We start from the raw sequence: 21,471 nt of genomic DNA, 5'->3' as shown, positions 1-21,471 counted from the left end.
TTCCATCTATCCAGGCAGTCACCACAGGGACTCTCTCATTTCCACAATCATAAAAACACGGGAAATATTTTGATTTTTTCATCACTCTGTTTTATTACAGCAGGCTTCCAAATTTACCTTGGTAAGTCCGTCTGCACTCTGTGCAGTATGTGCTTTCTGCTTCTCTTAATCAACAGCAGCTCCAAGTCAAGCTGACAGTTGAGAATTTCTGGTACAGTTCATAAACAAACACCCATTTCATTAAACTATCAGGCCTTGTGATGTCACTCACTGGTGACTTGGCCTTTTTGTGACCCTTTGCCTTAGAAGTGTAAGGAAGGAACAAGCCAGGAGTTTTCTCCCCTACATAAAATTACTCCTCATCTTCCGATTAGGAACGTTACAGCCTTCTGGATTCAGCATTGATTTTAAAAACTTCAACTCACAACCAGCGCTCCATTTTCTCAGCCAACAGATGCTAGTAATGGTTCTTCTGTTGCCATTTACAGCTCCTCTAGACCCTCCTTTGGTTTCTTTAACTTCCCCTTTTCCTTGTACCATCATTCCTTGTCATATAAATAGTCGCTTGGTATTATAGAACTTGAACTTTGCTGAAGAGAGACATGTTGTCAAAGTTTTTCATCTTGCACTCATCAGGACAAACACAAGATTACCAAATTTCAAACAATCACACAACAACTTATACTACAGGAGAATAGGGTGCTGACTGATTGGCAAGTCGACTGATTGGCTGAGGTGTTGCCCTGGAGAAAGCAATGGGAACCTATAGGCTCTGCAAGCACCCAGGTAATTTAGAAAAAGGCACAAGGCTTGAACATATTCTCCATGGCAACGTCTCAGCCAGAGTCGACTTGCCAATCAGCACCCTTTTCTCCTGCAGTATAAATAGTTGTGATCATTTGGCATTCTTGCATTTGTCCTGATGAGCGCAAGATGAAAAGCTTTGGCAAGATGTCTTTCTTTTCAGCAGTATTTTGCCATTTAATCACTCCTGTTTTCCATCCTATCACAGATCTTCCCTTTCGTTCTTTCTTCCCCATCAACACTCCACACCACCAGCCCCCAACTTTTCTCTGCCTCTTCACTTGCTTAAAGTGTTAAATCATCAACTTCTTCCAGTTCTGACGAAAGCTCACTGACCTCAAATGTTACCTCCGTTTCCTTTTCCAACAGCCTGACCTGCTGAGTTTCCAGCATTTTGTGTTTTTATTTCAGAATTCCAGTACTCCACAGTATTTTGTTTTTGGTAAGGTTCATCCTTGCCTATTACAATAGATTTAGGATCCCATTAATAATGCTCTGAAGCACCATACTGTATAAACGTAGACTTTCATAGCCCATCACAACACCCTAAATCAGTCGTCTAACTGATGTTGTACAGTTACACAATCTCAGCCACCATTTGCACAAATGGTCAATTTTCATCAAGAGGTTGTTGTTGTGGGACTTGGGGGTGGGGAGGGCAGATAGAAAGCAGGAAGGAAATCACAGCTCAGTCTGATCCTCTCTCCGCTTAATGCTCACCGCCATGCAGCTATCAGCGAATATTAATGAAAAGCAGGGGCACCATTTGATCTCCCCCCCACCCCCCTCACCCATCCAGGTCTCCCAATTCTGTGCCTAGAGAAACTGAGGCCAATTGTACATCATGCGGGGTGAAGCTTGTTAACTTAGAGGACATGGGGGGGAAAATCAGGAACACCAAATCCTGGATCAGCTAAATCAGCATAAGGCAGTTGGGGAAGTCTGGAAATGGGTCTATTCTGGTCAGTACCAAGCCAGGCATTGCACTTACCCACTGAGCCTTCAAGCAAATTCCAGAGATCAAGTAAAGAGTGAGGCAGAACCCAGATGAATATCCCTTCTTCCGGCAAAAACCACTGACATTCCCAGGATTTTTGGTGTTTATTTTTGATTATTTGAAAATTCATCGTGGACACTTTGCAGTTGCACCAGCTTTGCTGGGTTTATTTTTTCTTTCTGAAAAAAGCAAAACTGAGGTGAAAACTGGTCTTAGCCTCACACTCTTAGGAGCTGAAGAGCAGGGAGTATACGGAGCAAGCAGAAAATGGATTCAGGTACACGAGAAGGGCCATGGGTTAGGGAGCAAGACTGGAAATAACGCAAGAGGACTCGGTACAGCAACAAATAGAGGGCTGGGGGGAAATTTTAAAACAATTCATGAGGATTTAGGGAATGGGCTGAGGGTGGAAGAACTTAATGCTAATGGCTAAACAAAACATGCAACCTTTTTCTTGGGAAGGACGGAAAGGAGCATTAATAGCTTAACTAGAAAACCTAATCTAATATTAATGGTAATAATAAATACCGAACATAGCTTAAACGAGGTGTTTCCAAACTCAGCAAGTTGTTCTCAGGAAGCCAAGGTCTGGAACTGCGGCTGTTAAGAGTTCTAGCACACTGACTCTCATGTGGCCACTGAGGCAAGTTGCGCCGCGCCCCCAACAGGCGACAGTGTTTAACAGACAGATTTAGAAAGTGAGATGCGTGGATGACGACCAAAGATAGGACTAGACCCAGCTTGGAAGTAATACTGTTAAATAGCTGACTGACGATCACCATTTAGGCTTGTGCAGTCAAGGCACCAGCAAGAGTCAGAATAAAACAAGAATGTTATAGAAGAAACGAAACAAAGCTTCTCACTTTTAACTGACGCGTGAAAAGACTTGCACTGTGTTCAGTCTGCCCATCTGCCTGTGGTAATAGATCACAACACAAATAGACTTGTGGGTTTTTTTTAAAAATGGACAATTGTGAGATTAACATGGACCACTTAGGTTTGTCCAAGCAAAAGGGTTAAACATCGCACACAGATCTAAAATGACTCCTGAAAAGAGAACAGTAAGCTACAATGCTGATATCCTACCACAAGAGGGAGATGGACTCATTAGCACCTCCTGCCCTGCTGAACTGCTTCCAGCACCTGAATTTAAATTTAAATGGACAGTATTCTTGTTTCTGGCATTTTGATTGCACTATACAGGATTTATAACTCCAATTGGAAAGTTCCTCCTCCACACACAATGAAGACAAGCAGATCCTTAAACCAAATTACTAATAGCATTTTTATTTTCAGAAATTATTATCGTCAGAACGTTCAAAATATTTGAAATGTACCATTTGCACTTTTACTGCTGAATGCCTCTTACAGTTCCAGTGCTCGGTGGAATTCATGGGTTGAGTCTCACTCACGCTCCTCTATTAATCCATTCCACCCAAATAATCATCCAGTTTGTTTATTTAAGAAAAGCATAATTTGTGATCACAGCTTGCAAAAACATGGATTCAGTATTTACATAAAATGAAACAACACAAAAGGTGGCCATTTGGTCCACTGTTCACATGCTGACTCTTTGAAAGAGCTATTCAATTAGTCCCACTCTTCCTGCTCTTTCCCCATAACCTTGTAAATGTTTTCCATTAAAGTATTTACCCAAATCCCTTTTGAAAATGACTGTTGAATCTGCTTCCACTGCCCTTTCCGACAATGGATTTCAGATCATCATAACTAGCTGTGTAAAAAAAACTCAACTCCTCTCTAGTTTTTTTGCCAGTTCCCCTAAATCGATGTCCTCTAGTTCCCGACCCTTCCATCACTGAAAACAGTTACTCATTATTTGTCACAAATAAGGAATTGAATAAGGTTTTTAAATAGTTAAAGAAATTCTAGTTGACAGAATATTTTTAAAATAGATTAAGTGACATCAGCATCTGTCGCTGTAACAATTTACATTTATGTAAAGCATTTGACACAGGGAAACATCCAAGGCACTTCACAGAGGCCCACTCAGAGAAAAGGGATGCCGTGTTATGAAGGAGAGGTGACCATGAGCTCGGTGAAAGAGATGAGTTTTAAGGAAGCTCTTGCATGAAGAGAGGGAGATGAAGGGTGAATGGGAAAACTCCAGAGCGTGGCAGCCAATCGCACAACCCGGATAGACAAGAAGCCAGGGTCCGAGGAATAGAAAGCTCTGGGGGATGGGGAGGATAGGACTGTAGTAGGTTAGAGAGGTAGGGAAGGCTGAAGCCATGAAGGGATTTAAATATGAGGAAGATCAGGCACAATTTATGATGCCCTCCAAATTCAAAGAGCCTACTGACATCTACTATCTTGGTTAAGAGGCCAAGGAGTGGAGGTAAAATGCTCTCAAGCCTATCAATGTACAGCACATTGGAACACATGCTCAGGAAACAGATTTGCCCAAGGAGCAAAGGCGAATACATGGAGCTGAGATACAGATAAGCCATGATCTATGAGGGGAGGCAGTAGCTTAGTGGTAATGTCACTGGACCAGTAATCCAGACACCCAGGCTAATGCTCTGGAGTCGTGGGTTCAAATCCCACCATGGCAGCCAGTGGAATTTAAATTCAATTAATAAATCTGGTCCTAAAAAGCTAGACCCATGACGGTTATTATTGTTTATTTTAAAAACCATCAGTGGGGAGGGGAATCTGCCACCCAGATGCTTCCAGATCCACAGCAAATGTGGCTGACGCTTAACTGTCCTCTGCAAAGTCATTCATTTCAAAGGCAGTTAGGGATGGGCAATAAATGCTGGCCTTGCCAGTGACACCCACATCCCATGGAAGAATAAAGAATGGCAGAACACACTCAAGTGGCTGAATGGTCTACTCCTATTCCCATGTTCTCTCAATACTTTCCTCTCTTATCACCACCAAAAAAAAACCCAAGACCTCCAAACATAGGAAATGATAGGACAAATCTATGCCCCTAACGCTGTTCCATGGTATTGATAAACCTATAAAGGTGCATTTCTCAATGCTAAGTGCATGGATGTTGTATGGAACAGGAATGAGGCATCATAGCACCTTCAGTTGCTGAAGCTCGGGTTCAATGCATTGATGCCAATGTTAGAAAATCCATATAAGATCATACAAATTAAGAACCGGTATATGCCATTCAGCCAATTCAGCCTGCACCACCATTCAATAAGATCATGGCTGATCTGATTGTGGCCTTAACTCTACTTTCCTGCCTGCCCCCCATAAACCTTCGACAAGAGACTCGATCAAAAATCTGTCTAACTCAGCCTTGAATATACTCAATGACCCAGCCTCCACTGCTCCCTGGGGGAGAGAATTCTAAAGATTAACGACACTCAGAAGAAATTCCCCCTCATCTCTGTCTCAAATGGGAGATCCCTTTTTTTGTCAAACTGCGGCCCCTAGTTCTAGATTGCCCACGATGGGAAAAATCCTCTCAGCGTATGATGCAAACTAGTTCATCAGTAGCAATGTTATACAGCTCAAAATACTGTGGCCGGACACAGAACTGTCCTAAAGGACAAGGTCTATTATTGAACTGTACCACGGCATCACAAGTGGAGATAGTACAAAAGCTCCACACCCACAGTTAGGCTTTATTCAAATCCTGATGACAACCCAAAACTGCATCTGATGTCATTGAGCTACTGTTCTTCTTTTAAAAGAAAATGAGCCCAGTCTGCATTCCCCCAGCTTTACATTGGAATACCTCCAAGCCCATGCTGTTTGGCTACATTTTTTTGTTATAAGCTCAAAGTGTGTAGTTCAGTCAGGTCCATCAGCTTCTGGGGCTAACGCACAGGCTGTGAATATTTAGAAAGAACAAGTACATTGAAAAGAGCAACAGCCATAGATTTTTCCAATGCTGTAAAGCGAACAGTTTCAGTTACTAAAAGCTTGTTGAAATCAGCCTACAAGAGATCAGATGGCACAGCGAGCAAGAAATCTGTATTCTTTCAAGATGGGATTTGGCTTATAATCAAGTCAGATTGATACCATGCAAGTCTTTCCTCTCCTTTGTTCAGTCTTATAATTAGCTTGGAGCTTTCTCAGTTTGATTCCTCCCTTGCACAAGACTGCCTGTGACTGAGCAGAAGTTAGCAATCTCACTCACACCTTATTCCTTTACACTCTGGTGCTCTTTTACGTGCCCTGCCCAATGTTTGCATAACTCTTGTGCAGGGAATCACCAGACTCTAAGCAATACTCGAATGTGGCCAGACCAGTGCATTGTACAGCCTCAGCAAAACCTGTATTGCACTGTTATGATTGTATGTCCTAAAGCAGGCATTCCCTTTGAAAGAAGTTAATGGCATAGGGTTTTATAAAATGCTTCCAACACCGATGCACTAAGGGGAGTTCTTCTGAAATGTTGGTAAAGGGCACTTTGACTCTGTTCTAAAACAAAAACAAAAATACCTGGAAAGACTCAGCAGGTCTGGCAGCATCTGCGGAGAGGAACACAGTTAACATTTCGAGTCCGTATGACTTCAACAGAACTAAGTAAAAATAGAAGAGAGGTGAAATATAAGCTGGTTTAAGGGGGGGTGGTGGGACAAGCAGAGCGAGATAGAGGGCCAGTGATAGGTGGAGATAACCAAAAGATGTCACAGACAAAAGGACAAAGAGGTGTCAGAGTGGATTATTAAAGAGTTTATAGCAGGCACTTAGAAAAACATAAGGTAATCAGGAAGAGTCAGCATGGCTTTGTGAAAGGGAAATCAAGTTTAACCAATTTATCAACTTTTTACAATTTACATCAATGACTTAGATGAGGGGAGTGAAGGCACGGTAGCTAAATTTGCAGACGACTCAAGGATAGGTAGGAAAGTACATTGTGAAGAAGACATAAGAAGTTTGCCGAGAAAGACAGAGTTAACATTGCAAGTCCGTATGACCCTTCTTCAGAACCTTTCCAGAATCTAGGGAATTTTGGAAAATTAACACCAAGCCATCTACTACCTCATTAGCCACTTTTTTAAGGCCCTAGGATGAAGTCCATCAGGACCTGGAGACTTGCCAGCCCGCAGCTCCATACGGGCTCGCAACGTTAGCTCTGTCTTTCTCTCCACAGATGTTGTCAGACCTGCTGAGTTTTTTCCAGTAATTTTTGTTTTTGTTTCAGATTTCCAGCATCTGCAGTATTTTATTTTTATATAAGAAGTTTGCAGATGGATATAGGTAAGCTGAGTAAGTGGACAAAAATCTGGCAGATGGACTATAACGTGGGAAAATGTGAAGTTGTTCACTTTGTCAGGAAGAATAAAAAAAGCAGAGTATTACTTAAATGGAGAATGATTGCAGAATTGCGAGGAGCAGAGGGATCTAGGTGCTCTCGTGCATGAGTCACAAAAAGTTAGTATGCAGGTACAGCAGGTAGTCAAGGTAGTTAATGGAATGCTCTCCTTTATTATGAGAGGAAGTTAACGTAAAAGTAAAGATGGTATGGTTCAGTTATACAGGACATTGGTGAGACTGCATGTCAAATACTGTTTGCAGTTTTGGTCTCATTATTTAAGGAAGGATGTAAAGGCATTGGAGGTGGTTCAGAGGAGGTTTACTAGATTGTCTTATGAGGATATGTTGGACAGGCTGGGCTAGTTTCCACTAGAATGTAGAAGAGTGAGGGGTGACTTGATTGAAGCATCTGAGATCCTGAACGGTATTGACAAAGTGGATGTGGAAAGGATGGTTCCTCTTGTGGGTCAGTCCAGAACAAGGGGCACTGTTTTAAAGTTAGGGGTTGCTCTTTTAGTACAGAAATGGAGAGTTTTTTTTGTCTCAGGGAGTTGCGCGGCTTTGGAACTCTCTGCCTCAGAAGGTAGGGAACGGGACCACTGAATACGAACATACAAGTTAGGAGCAGAAGTAGGCCACTCAAGCCTGCTCTGCCATTCAATAAGATCATGGCTGATCTGAAGGTAACCTCAACTCTACATTCCTGCCTACCCCTGAGGCAGAGGTAGATAGATTTTTGTTAGGCAGGGGAATCAAAGGTTACCGGGGATAGATGGGAATGTAGAACCCGAAACACAAACAGATCAGCCATGATCTTTTGAATGGCGGAGCAGGCTCGAGGGGCCGAATAGCTTACTTCTGCACCTATGTCGTATGTTCATATGCCTCTGAGGTAGTTCAACAGCAGTTGTTACAGAAGAAGGCTCACTACTACCACCATCTCGAGGACAGCTAGGGATGGGTAATAAATGCCAGCCTCGTCAGCAATGCCCACATTCCAAGAATGAATAATAAAAAATAATGTATTATACCTTTTCAGTTTTTGTTTTGGAGCAGCTGTCTGTGAGCCAGTGTTCAAGCCCACACTCTTACTTGGTACAGTGTTTTTTTTGTTGCTTACTGGAGGCATATGCTGTTGTGTAGCGGTCTTGGGACTCCTGCGCTTCAGTTTCTTCTCCTCCATTCTGTCTGCTATTCAGGAGCCAAAGTCTGCCTGCAGGAAGACAATTTAAATAAATGTTACAACACCTAAAAAAAAACCTAGGTACCAGCTTCATTTCCCCCTAACAATGGTTCAAATTAAGCTTGTGGAGAATGTGCAGTTAGCAAAAGTCATTGATCCACAGGGAAAAGAATAGAAAAAATAGGAACAATAATTAGGTTCTTGCAATTGGCAGTGGCAATTTTAACACAAGGACAAGGTTTAAAACAACTACTGGCAGCGCACAAATTAGTTGGCACATTTGTCTGCCAGTCATAGTGCAGTTGGTAGCATTCTGAGTCACCAGGTTGTTCAGTTCAGGTTCCACTCCAGGGCTTGGGCACAAAATCTGAGCTGACAGTCCAGTGCAGTGCAGAGGAAATGCTGCACTGTCCAAGATGCCATTTTTTGGATGAGATATTAAACCAAAGCTGTGCCTACTTCTCAGACAAGATCCCATGGCACTATTTTTGAAGAAGAGGAGGGGAGCTATCTCTGATGTCCTGGCCAATATTTATCCCTCAAATCAACGCCACTAAATAGGATTATCTGGTTATCAGGTTGCTGTTGTGGGATATTTCTTTGGGCAAATTGGCATTTACAATAATACAGCAATTTTGAAGTACAGTGCTTCACTGGCTGTAAGGCATGTCCTGAAATCGTGAAAGATGCTATGTAAATGCAAGTTCTTCTTTCTTTCTTTAATTACAACAGTGATTATATTGCAAAATCACTTTGTTGTATCTGAAGCATTTTGAGACTTATTGAGATCACGAAAAGTATTAAAAATGCAACTTTTTTCGAACATATGAATTTATGAATTAGGAGCAGGAGTAAGCTGATCTGATTGTGGCCTCAACACCACTTTCCTGCCTACCACCAATACCCTTTGACTTCCTTGTTAGGCAAGGATCTATCTATTTCTGCCTCAAAAATATTCAACGAGCCTGCCTCCACCACTCTCTGGGAAAGAGAGTTCCACAGACTCATGACACCCGGAGAAAATATTTCTCCTTAACTCTCTTAAATGGGAGACCCCTTGTTTTAAAACTGTGTCCCCAGTACTTATCTCTCCCACAAGGGGAAACATCCTCTCAGCATACGCACTGCCAAGTCCCCTTAGGATCTTATGTGTTTCAATAAGATCACCTCTCATTCTTCTAAATTCCAATGGGTACAGACTCAACTGTCTTTCCTGACAAGATAACACCCCTCATCCCAGGAATCAGTCAAGTGAACCTTCTCTAAACTGCTTCTAATGTAATTTATGTTCTTTCTTAAATAAGGAGACAAAAACTACACAATACTCTAGATGTGGTTTCACCAACCCCCTGGACAAACGTAGCAAAGTATCTCTACTTTTATATTCCATCCCCCTTGCAATAAACGATTCCATTCTATTTGCCTTCCTAATCACTTGCTGTACCTGCATACTAACTTTGTGAGTTATGCACCAGCCCACCAGATCCCTCTGTAACTCTCCCCATTCAGATAATATACTGCTTTTTGATTCTTCCTATCAAAGTGGACAAGTTCTCATTTTCCCACATTATGCTCCATCTGCCAAATTTTCGCCCAGTCACTTAACCTATCAATATCACAATTACTTTCCAACTGTCCTCGTGTCATCAGCAAAGTTAGCAACTATACATTCAGTTCCTTCATCCAAATCATTAATATTCATTGTAAATAGTTGAGGCCCCAGCATTGACCCCTGTGGCACTCCACTTGTTACATCTTGCCAGCTTGAAAGTGACCCCATTTATGCCTACTCCCCATTTCCTGTTAGCTAACCAATCCTCTGTCCTGGCTGATATATAACATATTTTTAAGGAAAGGGTAACGTATGTTAACTATGATAATATGTCATCTTTCTTAAGAAAGTCCAAATATATGCACAGCTTGGAGTCAAGTATTTGCACACAATCCATGAGATTACATGGTTTCCTGATGACATTCTATTCTTACCTTCTTTTCAGGAAACAAATAAACATGTGCAATATGTTCCTGACCTGGCAGGCATGACTTGACATGAACTATAGTTGGAAACCACAAGGAAAATTCACACTTGGATCACTCAGGATCATGTTCTGGCTGACTATTCAGCCGCAAGTACAAGTATTCACTTGCTTTTGGTTCTCTTGTAAAGCTCCAGCAATACAAACTAGAACCAAAATTCAAATGAACATAGAAAGTTAACACTGACTGTTTGAAAAAAAACCCACGGCATTGTTGCTGTTTCATTACTGACTTAATATATCACACATATATAATATATGCATATATATTGGAAACTCTCTCTAAAAAGTGGAAACTCTCTAAAAAAGTGGAACATGGTAGCACAAGGAATAGTTGAGGCCAATAGCATAGATGCATTTAAGGAGAAGCAAGATAAGTACATGAGGGAGAAAGAATATATGTTAATAAGGTTAGGTGAAATAGAGTGGGAGGAGACTTATGTGGAGCATAAGCATCTGGATAGACTAGTTGGGCCATAAGACCAATAATATTAACATCCTCTTTGAATGAAGTGAGCACGTTTTGGGTGTTGGCAGACAGTCAAAGGTCAGTTGCATTAATCACATTGCCCCCGGTCTATTGCGACATAGGCCAATGTAAATTTTGAATGTCACTATTTTTAGCCCATTTTCCTGACTTGCTGCCTTCTCACACCCACCTACAAATATTTCTTTGACCTTGTGCCAATGTTGCTCTATGAGCAGTCAGTAGGTGAAGCTAGTCAGACTCAACTTTCACTCCATCACACAATCTGCAACGGTTTAGCCTGGCACACATTTCTAACCCCATAATCACTGTGGCTCTGCGGTTTTTAATGAGATTGGACAGGCCAGAAAGAAACAAGTAGGCATCAATGTTTCTAAAGCGAATGACAATTCCCAAGACTGACATCACCAAAGTACATCTTCTCAATTTGCTGTGGTACAGTGGGTTACTGCTCCACGTACTATGCATACACTGTGATAGACATCAGAACCCAGATACTGTATTTCAGTCCTTAAACATGAGCAGGTTGTATATAAAGGAGTAAAGATTTGGAAGAGGAGGTGAAAGAGAGATAGATGCTCATTTATAGCATACAAAGAAACATACATAGAAACTAGGAGCAGGAGTTTAGGCCATTTGGCCCTTCGAGCCTGCTCTTCTGTTCATTATGATCGTGGCTGATCATCCAACTCAATAGCCTGCACCCACTTTCTCCCCATATCCTTTGATCCCTTTCATCCCAAGAGCTCTATCTAACTCCTCCTTGAAAAAATACAATGTTTTGGCCTCAACTACTTTCTGTGGTAGCGAATTCCACAGGCTCACCACTCTCTGGGTGAAGAAATTTCTCCTCATCTCAGTTCTAAATGGTCTACCCCGTATCCTCAGACTGTGACCCCTGGTTCTGGACTCCCCCACCATCGGGAACATCTTTCCTGCATCTACCCTGTCTAGTCCTTTTAGGATTTTATACGTTTCTACGAGATCTCCCCTCATTCTTCTGAACTCCAGCGAATATAATCCTAACTCAATCTCTCCTCATATGTCAGTCCCACCATCCCAGGAATCAGTCTGCTAAACCTTCGCTGCACTCCCTCTATAGCAAGAGCATCCTTCCTCAGATAAGGAGACCAAAACTGCACACAACATTCCAGGTGTGGTCTCACCAAGGCCCTGTATAATTGCAGCAAGACGTCCCTGCTCCTGTACTTGAATCCTCTTGCTATGAAGGCCAACATACCATTTGCCTTCTTTACCGCCTGCTGCACCTGCATGCTTACCTTCAGTGACTGGTGTACGAGGACACCCAGTCTCGTTGTACATTCCCCTCTCTCAATTTATAGCCATTCAGATAATAATCTGCCTTCCTGTTTTTGCTACCAAAGTGGATAACCTCACATTTATCCACATTATACTGAATCTGCCATGCATTTGCCCACTCACTCAGCTTGTCCAAATCACACTGAAGCATTTCTGCATCCCGCATCCTCCTCATTGCTCACCCTCCCACCCAGCTTTGTGTCATCTGCAAATTTGGAGATATTATATTTAGTTCCCTCATCTAAATCACTAATATATATTGTGAATAGCTGGGGTCCCAGCACCAATCCCTGCGGTACCCCACTAGTCACTGCCTGAATTGAATGTGCACCTTATCACAATCAGGACATCACAAATTCGTAACCAATTAATTACTTTTGATGTGCAATTACTGTTATTGTGCAGGAAAATACACCAACCAATTTACATGTAGCAAGTTAATTTATTCTGGTGGCCTTTCTTGAGGGAGGAAATTTTGGTCAGTATACAAAAAGAACTCCCGGCTCTTTGGAAAAAGTGCTACGACATCTTTAATATCCACCTTAACCAAAGGGACAGTGAAGCTTTTGTTTAACACCCCTTCAAAAGGTAGCATCTCTGGTAATGAGGCACTCCCTCAGTACTGCACTGTAATGTTAACACAATTCAGTTCTGGGGTAGACTGAACCCATTGTCTAAGAGGAGGCCTTTAAGCAGTTTTCTAAACGATGAGACTATCTGGACATTTATTTCTCTAAAATATTATTCTTCTTTGTCCTGCTCCTGATTAATGCTGGGATCTTATATCAGGGCAGTAGCAGCCACTCTGTACAGTGGGGCCTGTCCATGCATAAACCATAACAAGCAGATCGGTTGATCTTGTTGTCACTGGTCAGCAGGAGTCACTTGATAGCAATAAAAAGATGAGGTGACTTTTGCCCTCCAGCCCACTCAGGGTCACAGAGGGTAGACATGTCATCGCCACCGCCAGCCAAGCCGAGATCAGATAACTCAGCAAAATCCTGATATCTTCCCATTATGCGGAAGTCAGTACCACATCGAGACGGAAGGGCAATAAGAAACAACTGTTTCAGTTCAGGTTCTTTAGCCTTGACCAAATATCTCGGATCAGTTCTTTTCAAACTGTGAGATAACAGGGTAGAAAAAACAAACTCAAAATTCTTTTAGATAGGTTAGGATAAGAGCGCACAGGTTCAGGGTTGTGAAGGGAATATTCAAGACAAATGTCAATTATTCGTTTACCAGGAAATGATCAACAGCTGGAAAGGGACCCCCAAGAAAGGTCACTGAGGCTAAGGTACTGTCTTCATTCAAGAAATAGCTGGTTAAAGATCTGGAGGCTCTGTTTGTCCTGTATGCCAGTTGAATTGAAGTAAATAAAGTAGAAACAAGTTCTAACCAAAAATTTAAAACCAAAGGAAAAACTTGTAGCTACTATCTCTTAGGCTGCAAATATAGACTGTTTCACACCTGAAAATGGGCAATTGAAGAATTAATTTATGCAATGGCGATTATTCCAATCTGGTATACTATGTAAAGCACTCCATCTGAGTAATTAGAAAAATTGTTTGAATAAGGCACTTTTCACTGACAACATGAATCTACCTCATCAAAGGTGGTGGGCAGGGGGAGGTGGATTAGCCTTGTGGGTTCAAGAGCGGAGGGCATGCAGTACCAACTTGGCTCACTTGGTAGCACTCATCAACTCTTCAGGTACTTGGTTGAAGCATCACTGTGAATTGGAACACAGAAACTAAACAACCAATTCAGTGCAGTACTGGGGAAGTGCTACACTGTCAGAGATGCTGTCTTTCGGCTAACAAAGGAAGCCATGTCCAAATGCTCCACATTTCCAAAAGTACATAATCGGCTGTAAAACGCTTTGAGACGTCCTGAGGTGGTGAAAAGCTACAAATAAATACAAATTATTTTTTTTTGCTGAGCACTTTGAATAGCACTCGAATACCATTTGAAGAGCACTTTGAAAAAGAGCAGGGTGTGCCAGCCAACATTCCCCCTCCAACCAAACAGCTTGCCATTCATTCACTGCTTGTGAGAGTTTACTGTGTTGCTCCTCCAATAAGGAAAAGGCCATCTTGAAGACAGTTATCCAATGAGAAGCAATGTGAAACAAAAACAGAAAATGCTGGAAAAACTCAGCAGGTCTAACAGCATCCGTGGAGAGAGAAACAGAGTTGACGTTTCGAGTCCGAATGACCCTTCTTCAAAGCTAAAGAGAAGTCGAAATGTGATGAAATTTATACTGTTTAAGGGGGGGTGGGATAGATGAAGCTGGATAGAAGGCCAGTGATAGATGGGGGCAAAAGAGAGATTGATAAAGATGTCATGAATAAAAGGACAAAAAGAGTGTTAATGTTGATGGTAAGGGCTAGAAAAGGTGCCGATAGGTGGCATAAAGGCAAGAAATCAGAGTCTGATAATAGCCGAACAAGAGTAAGCACTTTGTGAAAGAACAACATGGAACAAGTAACTGGTGGCCCTTGTGGGGGTAGGGGGCGGTGGTGGGGAAAAAAGGACAGAAAATAGGATTAGAAAATAGAAAATAGAAAAAGGGGAATAAAATAATGAATAAAAATGGAAATAAATAGAAATAAAAATAAGTGGATGAAAAATAAAAATGAATTTTGAAAAAAGGGATAAAAAATGGGTGAAAATAGAGGGGAGAGTTCATGGTCTGAAGTTGTTGAACTCAATGTTAAGTCCAGAAGGCTGTAAAATGCATAATAGGAAGTGGAGGTGCTGTTCCTCCAGTTTGCGTTGGGCTTCACTGGCACATTGCAACAGACCAAGGACAGACATGTGGGCAGGAGAGCAGGATTGTGTGTTGAAATGGCAAGCAACAGGAAGGTCTGGGTCATGCTTGCAGACAGACCTTTGTTGCTTCTGTTCCAATGATGACACTTTCCAAAACGGTGTTTGACATATCTTCCTTCAGCGAAATTTCCCACCCACTATGGTTGACAGGGCCCTCAACCATGTTCAACCCATCTCCCATGCCTCTACCCTCACACCTTCCTCTCCCTCCCAGAACCATGATAGGGTCCCCCTTGTCCCCACTTTTCACCCCACCAGCCTCCGCATTCAAAGGATCATCCTTTGCCATTTCTGCCAACTCCAGCACAATGTCACCACCAAACACATCTTCCTCTCACCCCCCACCCCACCATCAGCATTCCATAAGGACCGTTCCCTTTGGGACACCTTGGTCCACACCTCCATCACCCCCAATACCTCATCCCTTTCCAAAGCACCTTCCCATGCAATCACAGAAGGTGCAACACCTGCCCCTTTGCCTCCTCACCATCCAAGGACCCAAACACACCTTTCAGGTGAAGCAGTGCTTCACTTGTACCTCCTTCAATTTAGTCTACTGCATTCACTGCTCCCAATGCGGTCTCCTCTACACTGGGGAGACCAAACACAGACTGGGTGACCACTTTACGGAACACCTTTGATCTGTCCACAAGCATGACCCAGTTCCTGTTGCTTGCCACTTCAACATACCAATCTGCTTTCTCGCCCCACATGTCCATCCTTGGCCTGCTGTAATGTTCCAGTGAAGCACAACGCAAGCTGGAGGAACAGCACCTCATCTTCCAATTCGGCACTTTACAGCCTTCCAGACTTAACAATGAGTTCAGCAACTTCAGACCATGAACCCTCCCCTCTATTTTCATCCCTTTTCTCAAAATCCATTTTTATTTTTTAATCCACTTTTTTTCCTCCCCATTTTTATTCATTGTTTTATCTCCTTTTTTTTAATCCACCCTTTACATCCCGTTTTCTATTCTTTTTTCCTCACCCCCATCTGGGCCATCTGTTTAACTTGTTCCATGCTGTTCTCTCACAGAATGCCTACCCCCGTTCTGCCACGATCACATTCTGCTTTCACCCCTTTATGCCACAATCCGCACCTTTTCTGATAACCCTGACCACCGCCATTAAACACTCCCTCTGTCTTTTCGCCCGTGACATCTTTGTCCATCTCACCTTTGCCCCCACCTATCGCTGACCCATAGCTTTGCCCCCGCCTATCGCTGACCCATAGCTTCACCTGCTCCACCACCCCCTCCTTAAACAGTACAAATTTCATCACATTTCTACTTCTCTTGAGCTCTGAAGAAAAGGTGGTACGGACTCGAAACATTAACTCTGTGTTTCTCTCTCTCTCTCTCTGTCTCTTCACAGACGCTGCCAGACCTGCTGAGTTTTTTCCAGCATCTTCTGCTTTTTGTTTCAGATTTCCAGCATCTGCAGTGTTTTTGCTTTTATCCTGGAGAAGAAGCAATGGGAGGTGGCTTGAGGGATGTGCTTCTAGGTACGACAATAAACGCAGGCTCTTTCCTTACCAGGACTTCCCCCACCTTCTGGTCGCTATGCTGCAGAGGAGGGCGGTGGGGCTGAGGACATGACGGCTCTGCGAGGCCTGGGTCACTGCCTAAGCGGTCACAAGGGGGATGGCCATTGGTTGTGTGGGGGGGAGGGGAGAAAAGAGGCGCCTGGGTCGAGTCGGGCCTAGGCCGAGCGGCTTCTCGCAGTATCAGAGCGTGAAAGAGGCCCGCCTCCACCGCAACATCTTTCTGATCGGCCCGCCTTTCAATCTTCCCAGAGCCGGAGGACGTTCCCGGAGCCTCACGTCCAACCCTGAAGCACAGGCCTCGGTTATCAGAGCAGGGCCCTGGTTGCCATGGCGCCGCCCGCTTCGCAGCCTCCCACCTCCCCGTTCCTGCCCCGGAAGGGTTTGCCGCAGGCCGAGAGGCATGCTGGGGGTTGTAGTTTCCACCTGCGTGGTGGCCGAGGCAAATCCTGAGGAGAGGAACTCCATTCCCCGGAGAACACCGCGGCGGCCATGGCCCAACGGACGGACAGGTACAGGTGAGAGAGGGAGAGAGCGAAGGAGAGGCAACCAACCTGACCAGAGAGACAGCTACAACTTGAACACAGAAAACAGGCCCAGAGCTTTCACATTCTTCAAAGCAAATATAAGGTAATTCATTAGAGCAACTAGGAGGAACATCAATGACTACATATGGTAATTCACTACAGCAACAATATGGGGAACTCCCTACAATAACCAGATATGGAGCAATTCACTACAACAGCTAAATAAAGAGGTTAATAAAGAGACTTGCAATTAGAGTCATACAGGGCTACAGTATAGAAAAAGGCCCTTGAGAAAAAGGCATGTTGAGTCTGTGCCGGTGGAACAGGTACCTAACTATTTTAATCCCATTTTCCAGCACTAGGCCCATTGCCTTGTATGCCACGGTATCGCAAGTGTACACCCAAATACTTCTTAAAAGCAAAAAACTGTGGATGCTGAAAATCCAAAATAAAAATACCTGGAAAAACTCAGCAGTTCTGGCAGCATCTGCGGAGGGGAACACAGTTAACGTTTCAAGTCTGCATGACTCTTCAACAGAACTCTTCTGTTGAAGAGTCATGCGGACTCGAAACGTTAACTGTGTTCCCCTCCGCAGATGCTGCCAGACCTGCTGAGTTTTTCCAGGTATTTTTATTTTTGTCCCAAATACTTCTTATATGTTATGAGGGTTTCTGCCTCTACCACCCTTTCAGGCAGTGAGTTCCAGATTCCCACCACCCTCTGGATGAAAAAATTCTTCCTCACATCCCCTCTAAACCTCCTTCCCCTTACCTTAAATCTACGCCCCCTGGTTATTGATCCCTCCACCAAGGGGAAAAGTTCCTTCCTATCTACCCTATCTTTGCTCCTCATAATTTTATACACCTCAATCATGTCCCCCCACAATCTCCTCTGCTCCAGGAAAAATAACCACAGTCTATCCAATCTCTCCTCATAACTAAAACTCTCCAGTGCAGGCAACATCCTGGTAAATCTCCTCTGCGTTCTCTCTGCACGCAATACTCTAGCTGTGGCCTCACCAGCATTTTATACAGTTCCAGCATAGCCTCCCTGCTCTTGTATTCTATGCCTCGGCTAATAAAGGCAAGATTCTCATGTGCCTTCTTAACCACCTTATCTACCTGTACTGCTACCTTAAGGAACCGGTGGACATGCACACCAAAGTCCCTCTGATCCTTGATACTTCCCAGGGTCATTCATTATGTATTCCTGTGCCCTGTTTGTCCTGCCAAAGTGCATCACCTCACACTTATCCAGATTAAATTTCATCTGCCACTGATCAGCCCATCAGATCTGTATCCTCCTGTAATCTAAGGCTGTCCTCCTCACTATTTACCACCCCACCAATTTTCATGTCATTTACGAACTTACTGATCAATCCTCTTACATTCAAGTCTAAATCGTTTATATATACCACAAACAGCAATGGACCCAACACCGATCCCTGTGGAACCCCACTGGACACAGGTATCCAGTCACAAAGACACCCCTCGACCATCACCCTCTGCTTCCTGCCACTCAGCCAATTCTGGATCCAATTTGCCAAATTGCCTTGGATCCCATGGGCTCTTACCATCATTACCAGTCTCCCATGTGGGACCTTATCAAAAGCCTTGCTGAAGTCCAAGTAGACTACGTCAAATGCATTGCCCTCATCTACACACTTGGTCATCACTTCGAAAAATTCAATCAAATTGGTCAGACATGACCTCCCCTTAACAAAACCATGCTGACTGTCCTTAATTAATCCCTGCCTCTCCAAGTGTAGATTAATTCTGCCCCTGAGAATTGCTTCAAATAGTTTCCCCACCACTGAGTTTAGACTGACTGGCCTGTAGTTCCCTGGTTTATCCCTTCCTCCCCTCTTGAATAACGGTACCACATTGGCTGTCCTCCAGTCCTCTGGCACCTCTCTTGTGGCCAGAGAGGTATTGAAAAATTATTGCCAGTGCCCCAGCTATTTCCTCTCTTGCCTCACTTAACAGCCTGGGATACATTTCATCCGGGCCTGGAGATTTATCTACTTTTAAGCCTGCCAGATCACTTAGAACCTCCTCCCTTTCTATGCTAACTTCTTTAATTATATCACAGTCCTTCTGCCTGATTTCCATACCCATGTTGTCCCTCTCACTTGTGAACACCGACACAAAGTGTTCATTTCGAACCCTACCTTCCAGCTCCACACACAAATTACCACTATGGTCCTTAATGGACCCTATTCTTTCCCTAGTTATCCTCTTACTCTTAATGTATTTGTAAAATAACTGTGGATTTTCCTTTATTTTACCTGCCAATGTTTTTTCATGAGCCCCTTTTTGCTCTCCTAATTTCCTTTTTAAGTTTCCCTCTACACATTCTATACTCCTGTAGGGCTTCCACTGTTTTGAGCCCTTGGTATCTGCCATAAGCCTCCCTTTTTCTCTTTATCCAATCCTGTACATCACTCGACATCCAGGGTTCCCTGAATTTGTTGGTCCCACCCTTTACCTTTACTGGAATATGTTGGCCCTGTACTCCCCCTATTTCCTTCTTGAATGAGTCCCAGTGCTCTGACGCAGATTTACCTAAAAGTAGCTTCTCCCAGTCCACTCTGGCCAAATCATGTCTGGTCTCATGAAAATCAGCCTTCTCCCAATTTAGAACTCTGATTTCTGGCCCATCCATGTCCTTTTCTATAACAACCTTGAATCTAATGGAGCTATGATCACTATCTGCAAAATGCTCCCCCACTGATACCTCTCGGCTTCATTCCCTAAACTTAAGTCCAGGACCACCCCCTTTCTTGTAGGACTTTCTATGCACTGGCTTAAAAAGCTCTCCTGGATGCATTTTAAGAATTCCGCTGCCTCCAAACCTATCACATGATGACTAACCCAGTTAACGTCGGGGAAGTTGAAATCCCCCACCATTAATACCATATTATTTTTACACTTCTCTGAAATTTGCCTACATATCTGTTCTTCTATTTCTCTCTGACTGTTTGGGAGCCTATAGTACACTCCCAGCAATGTGATTGCTCCCTTTTTGTTTTTCAGTTCTACCCATATGGCTTCATTTGAGGAGCCTTCTAAGATGTCATCCCTCCTTACTGCTGTAATTGATTCCTTGATCAATACTGTGATACCCCCTCCTCTTTTACCCCCTTCCCTGTCTCGCCTGAAGACTCGATATCCTGGAATATTGAGCTGCCAACCCTACCCCTCTCTCAACCATGTCTCTGTGACAGCAATGACATCATACCATCTTGTGTTAATTTGTGCCCTCAACTCATCTGCCTTATTCGTCAGACTCCTTGCATTAAAATAAATACCGTCCAACCTTGCCAAACTGCCTTGTGCCTTAACTGGCCTATAATTTCTATGCCCTCCAGACTGGCTTGCTCTCTCTTCCAACATTTTCATCACTCCTTTCAACACCATTGGACATCCCAAAGTACTATACAGCCCACGAAGTCCTCTCTGTGTCTGAAACTGAAGATGATTGATGAGAAGAAACCAGCTCCCAAGAAGGGAGTTAAGAAAGTCTTAAAGAAACTGGCACGCAAAGGGCGGCAAGAAGCAGTTAAGGTCGAGGAAGGAGAGTTACTCCATCTACATTACAAAGTGATGAAGCAGGTTCACCCTGAGACCGGCATCTCCTCCAAGGCCATGAGCATCATGAACTCGTTTGTGAATGATATTTTTGAGTGCATCGTGGGTGAGGCTTCCCCCCCGGCCCATTACAACAAGCGCAGCACCATCAGCTCCCGGGAGATCCCGACCGCCGTGTGCCTGCTACTGCCCAGGGAATTGGCCAAGCACGACGTGTCGGAAGGGACAAAAGGCGGTGACCAAGTACACCAGCTCCAAGTAAAACTCTGCAAATGACAAAAAAAAACATTCAAAGTGTAGCTACTGTTGTAGGCAACCAATTTATGCACAACATGACCCTCCCAACAGCAGTGTGGTACGGACCAGATAATCTGTTTTTGTGATATTGCATGAAGCATAAATGTTGGTGAGAGTGCCATGCCCCACGCATGTTGATTCATTAAATTATAGGTTAACTCACCATAGCAACTAGATATAGGGTAATGTCCTTTGGGAACTAGGATACTTCAGTACAGTAGCCGAATATACAGTAACTTACTACAGTAAGTAAATATAAGAACTCACTCTACATTTAAATATTGGGCAATGCAGAACCATAAATGTAGGTAAGCTACTACAATGAACCAATATGATTAGCCTCTGACTACAAATATATGGATGGAAAAAGTGTGCGATTAGGCTTTGTCAGCAATGGATATCGGCAGGAGGAAAAAAAATCAATTGAGGCTCCCACTCGTAACCGCAGACTGGTGTCACCTCCCTGCTTGTGCAGACGATGGGCAAGGGAAGTACTGGGATTGGTTGTGATGCAGTAGTTAAATAGCTTGCTGACACTCATTGTCAAAATTCATACGTAAACAATGACCTTGTAATGAGGCAGTGCATTGTGATTCAGGAGAAGAGG

General features: G+C 43.4%; 2 protein-coding genes across 6 annotated transcripts in view; one reads left to right on the top strand and one right to left on the bottom strand.

Annotated features, from left to right (window-relative positions):
• The window catches only part of ccdc28a (coiled-coil domain containing 28A), a 29,489-nt gene extending 12,895 nt beyond the window's left edge, over window positions 1–16,594 (bottom strand). For all 5 annotated transcript variants that reach the window (XM_041182758.1, XM_041182760.1, XM_041182757.1 and 2 more), the window contains exons 1-2: window positions 16,442–16,594; window positions 8,077–8,258 (exon numbers count right to left, since the gene is read on the bottom strand). In XM_041182758.1, coding sequence (XP_041038692.1) covers window positions 8,077–8,228 — 152 coding nt within the window. In that variant the 5' untranslated portion in view covers window positions 8,229–8,258; window positions 16,442–16,594. The remainder of the gene's footprint in view (window positions 1–8,076; window positions 8,259–16,441) is intronic.
• On the top strand, window positions 16,550–20,982 carry LOC121288847. Its single transcript, XM_041207634.1, has 2 exons — window positions 16,550–17,079; window positions 20,348–20,982. Exons 1-2 carry the CDS (start codon window positions 16,550–16,552, stop codon window positions 20,841–20,843), a joined length of 1,026 nt encoding a protein of 341 aa, XP_041063568.1. The 3' UTR covers window positions 20,844–20,982.
• Window positions 20,983–21,471: the final 489 nt, after the last annotated feature.

This window comes from Carcharodon carcharias, chromosome 2 (genome assembly GCF_017639515.1).
Source record: "Carcharodon carcharias isolate sCarCar2 chromosome 2, sCarCar2.pri, whole genome shotgun sequence".
In the NCBI taxonomy this organism is placed as follows: Eukaryota; Metazoa; Chordata; class Chondrichthyes; order Lamniformes; family Lamnidae; genus Carcharodon; species Carcharodon carcharias.
The sequence above is the reverse complement of the archived record's forward strand: the minus strand, read 5'-3'. Positions and strand labels throughout refer to the sequence as shown.

Excerpts from the sequence above, each read along its gene's own strand:
- LOC121288847 (XM_041207634.1), top strand. The coding sequence starts at position 16,550 with ATGGCCATTGGTTGTGTGGGGGGGAGGGGAGAAAAGAGGCGCCTGGGT. Across the intron at positions 17,080-20,347 it reads TTCTTCAAAGCAAATATAAG|ACTGGCTTGCTCTCTCTTCC; the intron begins GTAATTCATTAG and ends TATGCCCTCCAG.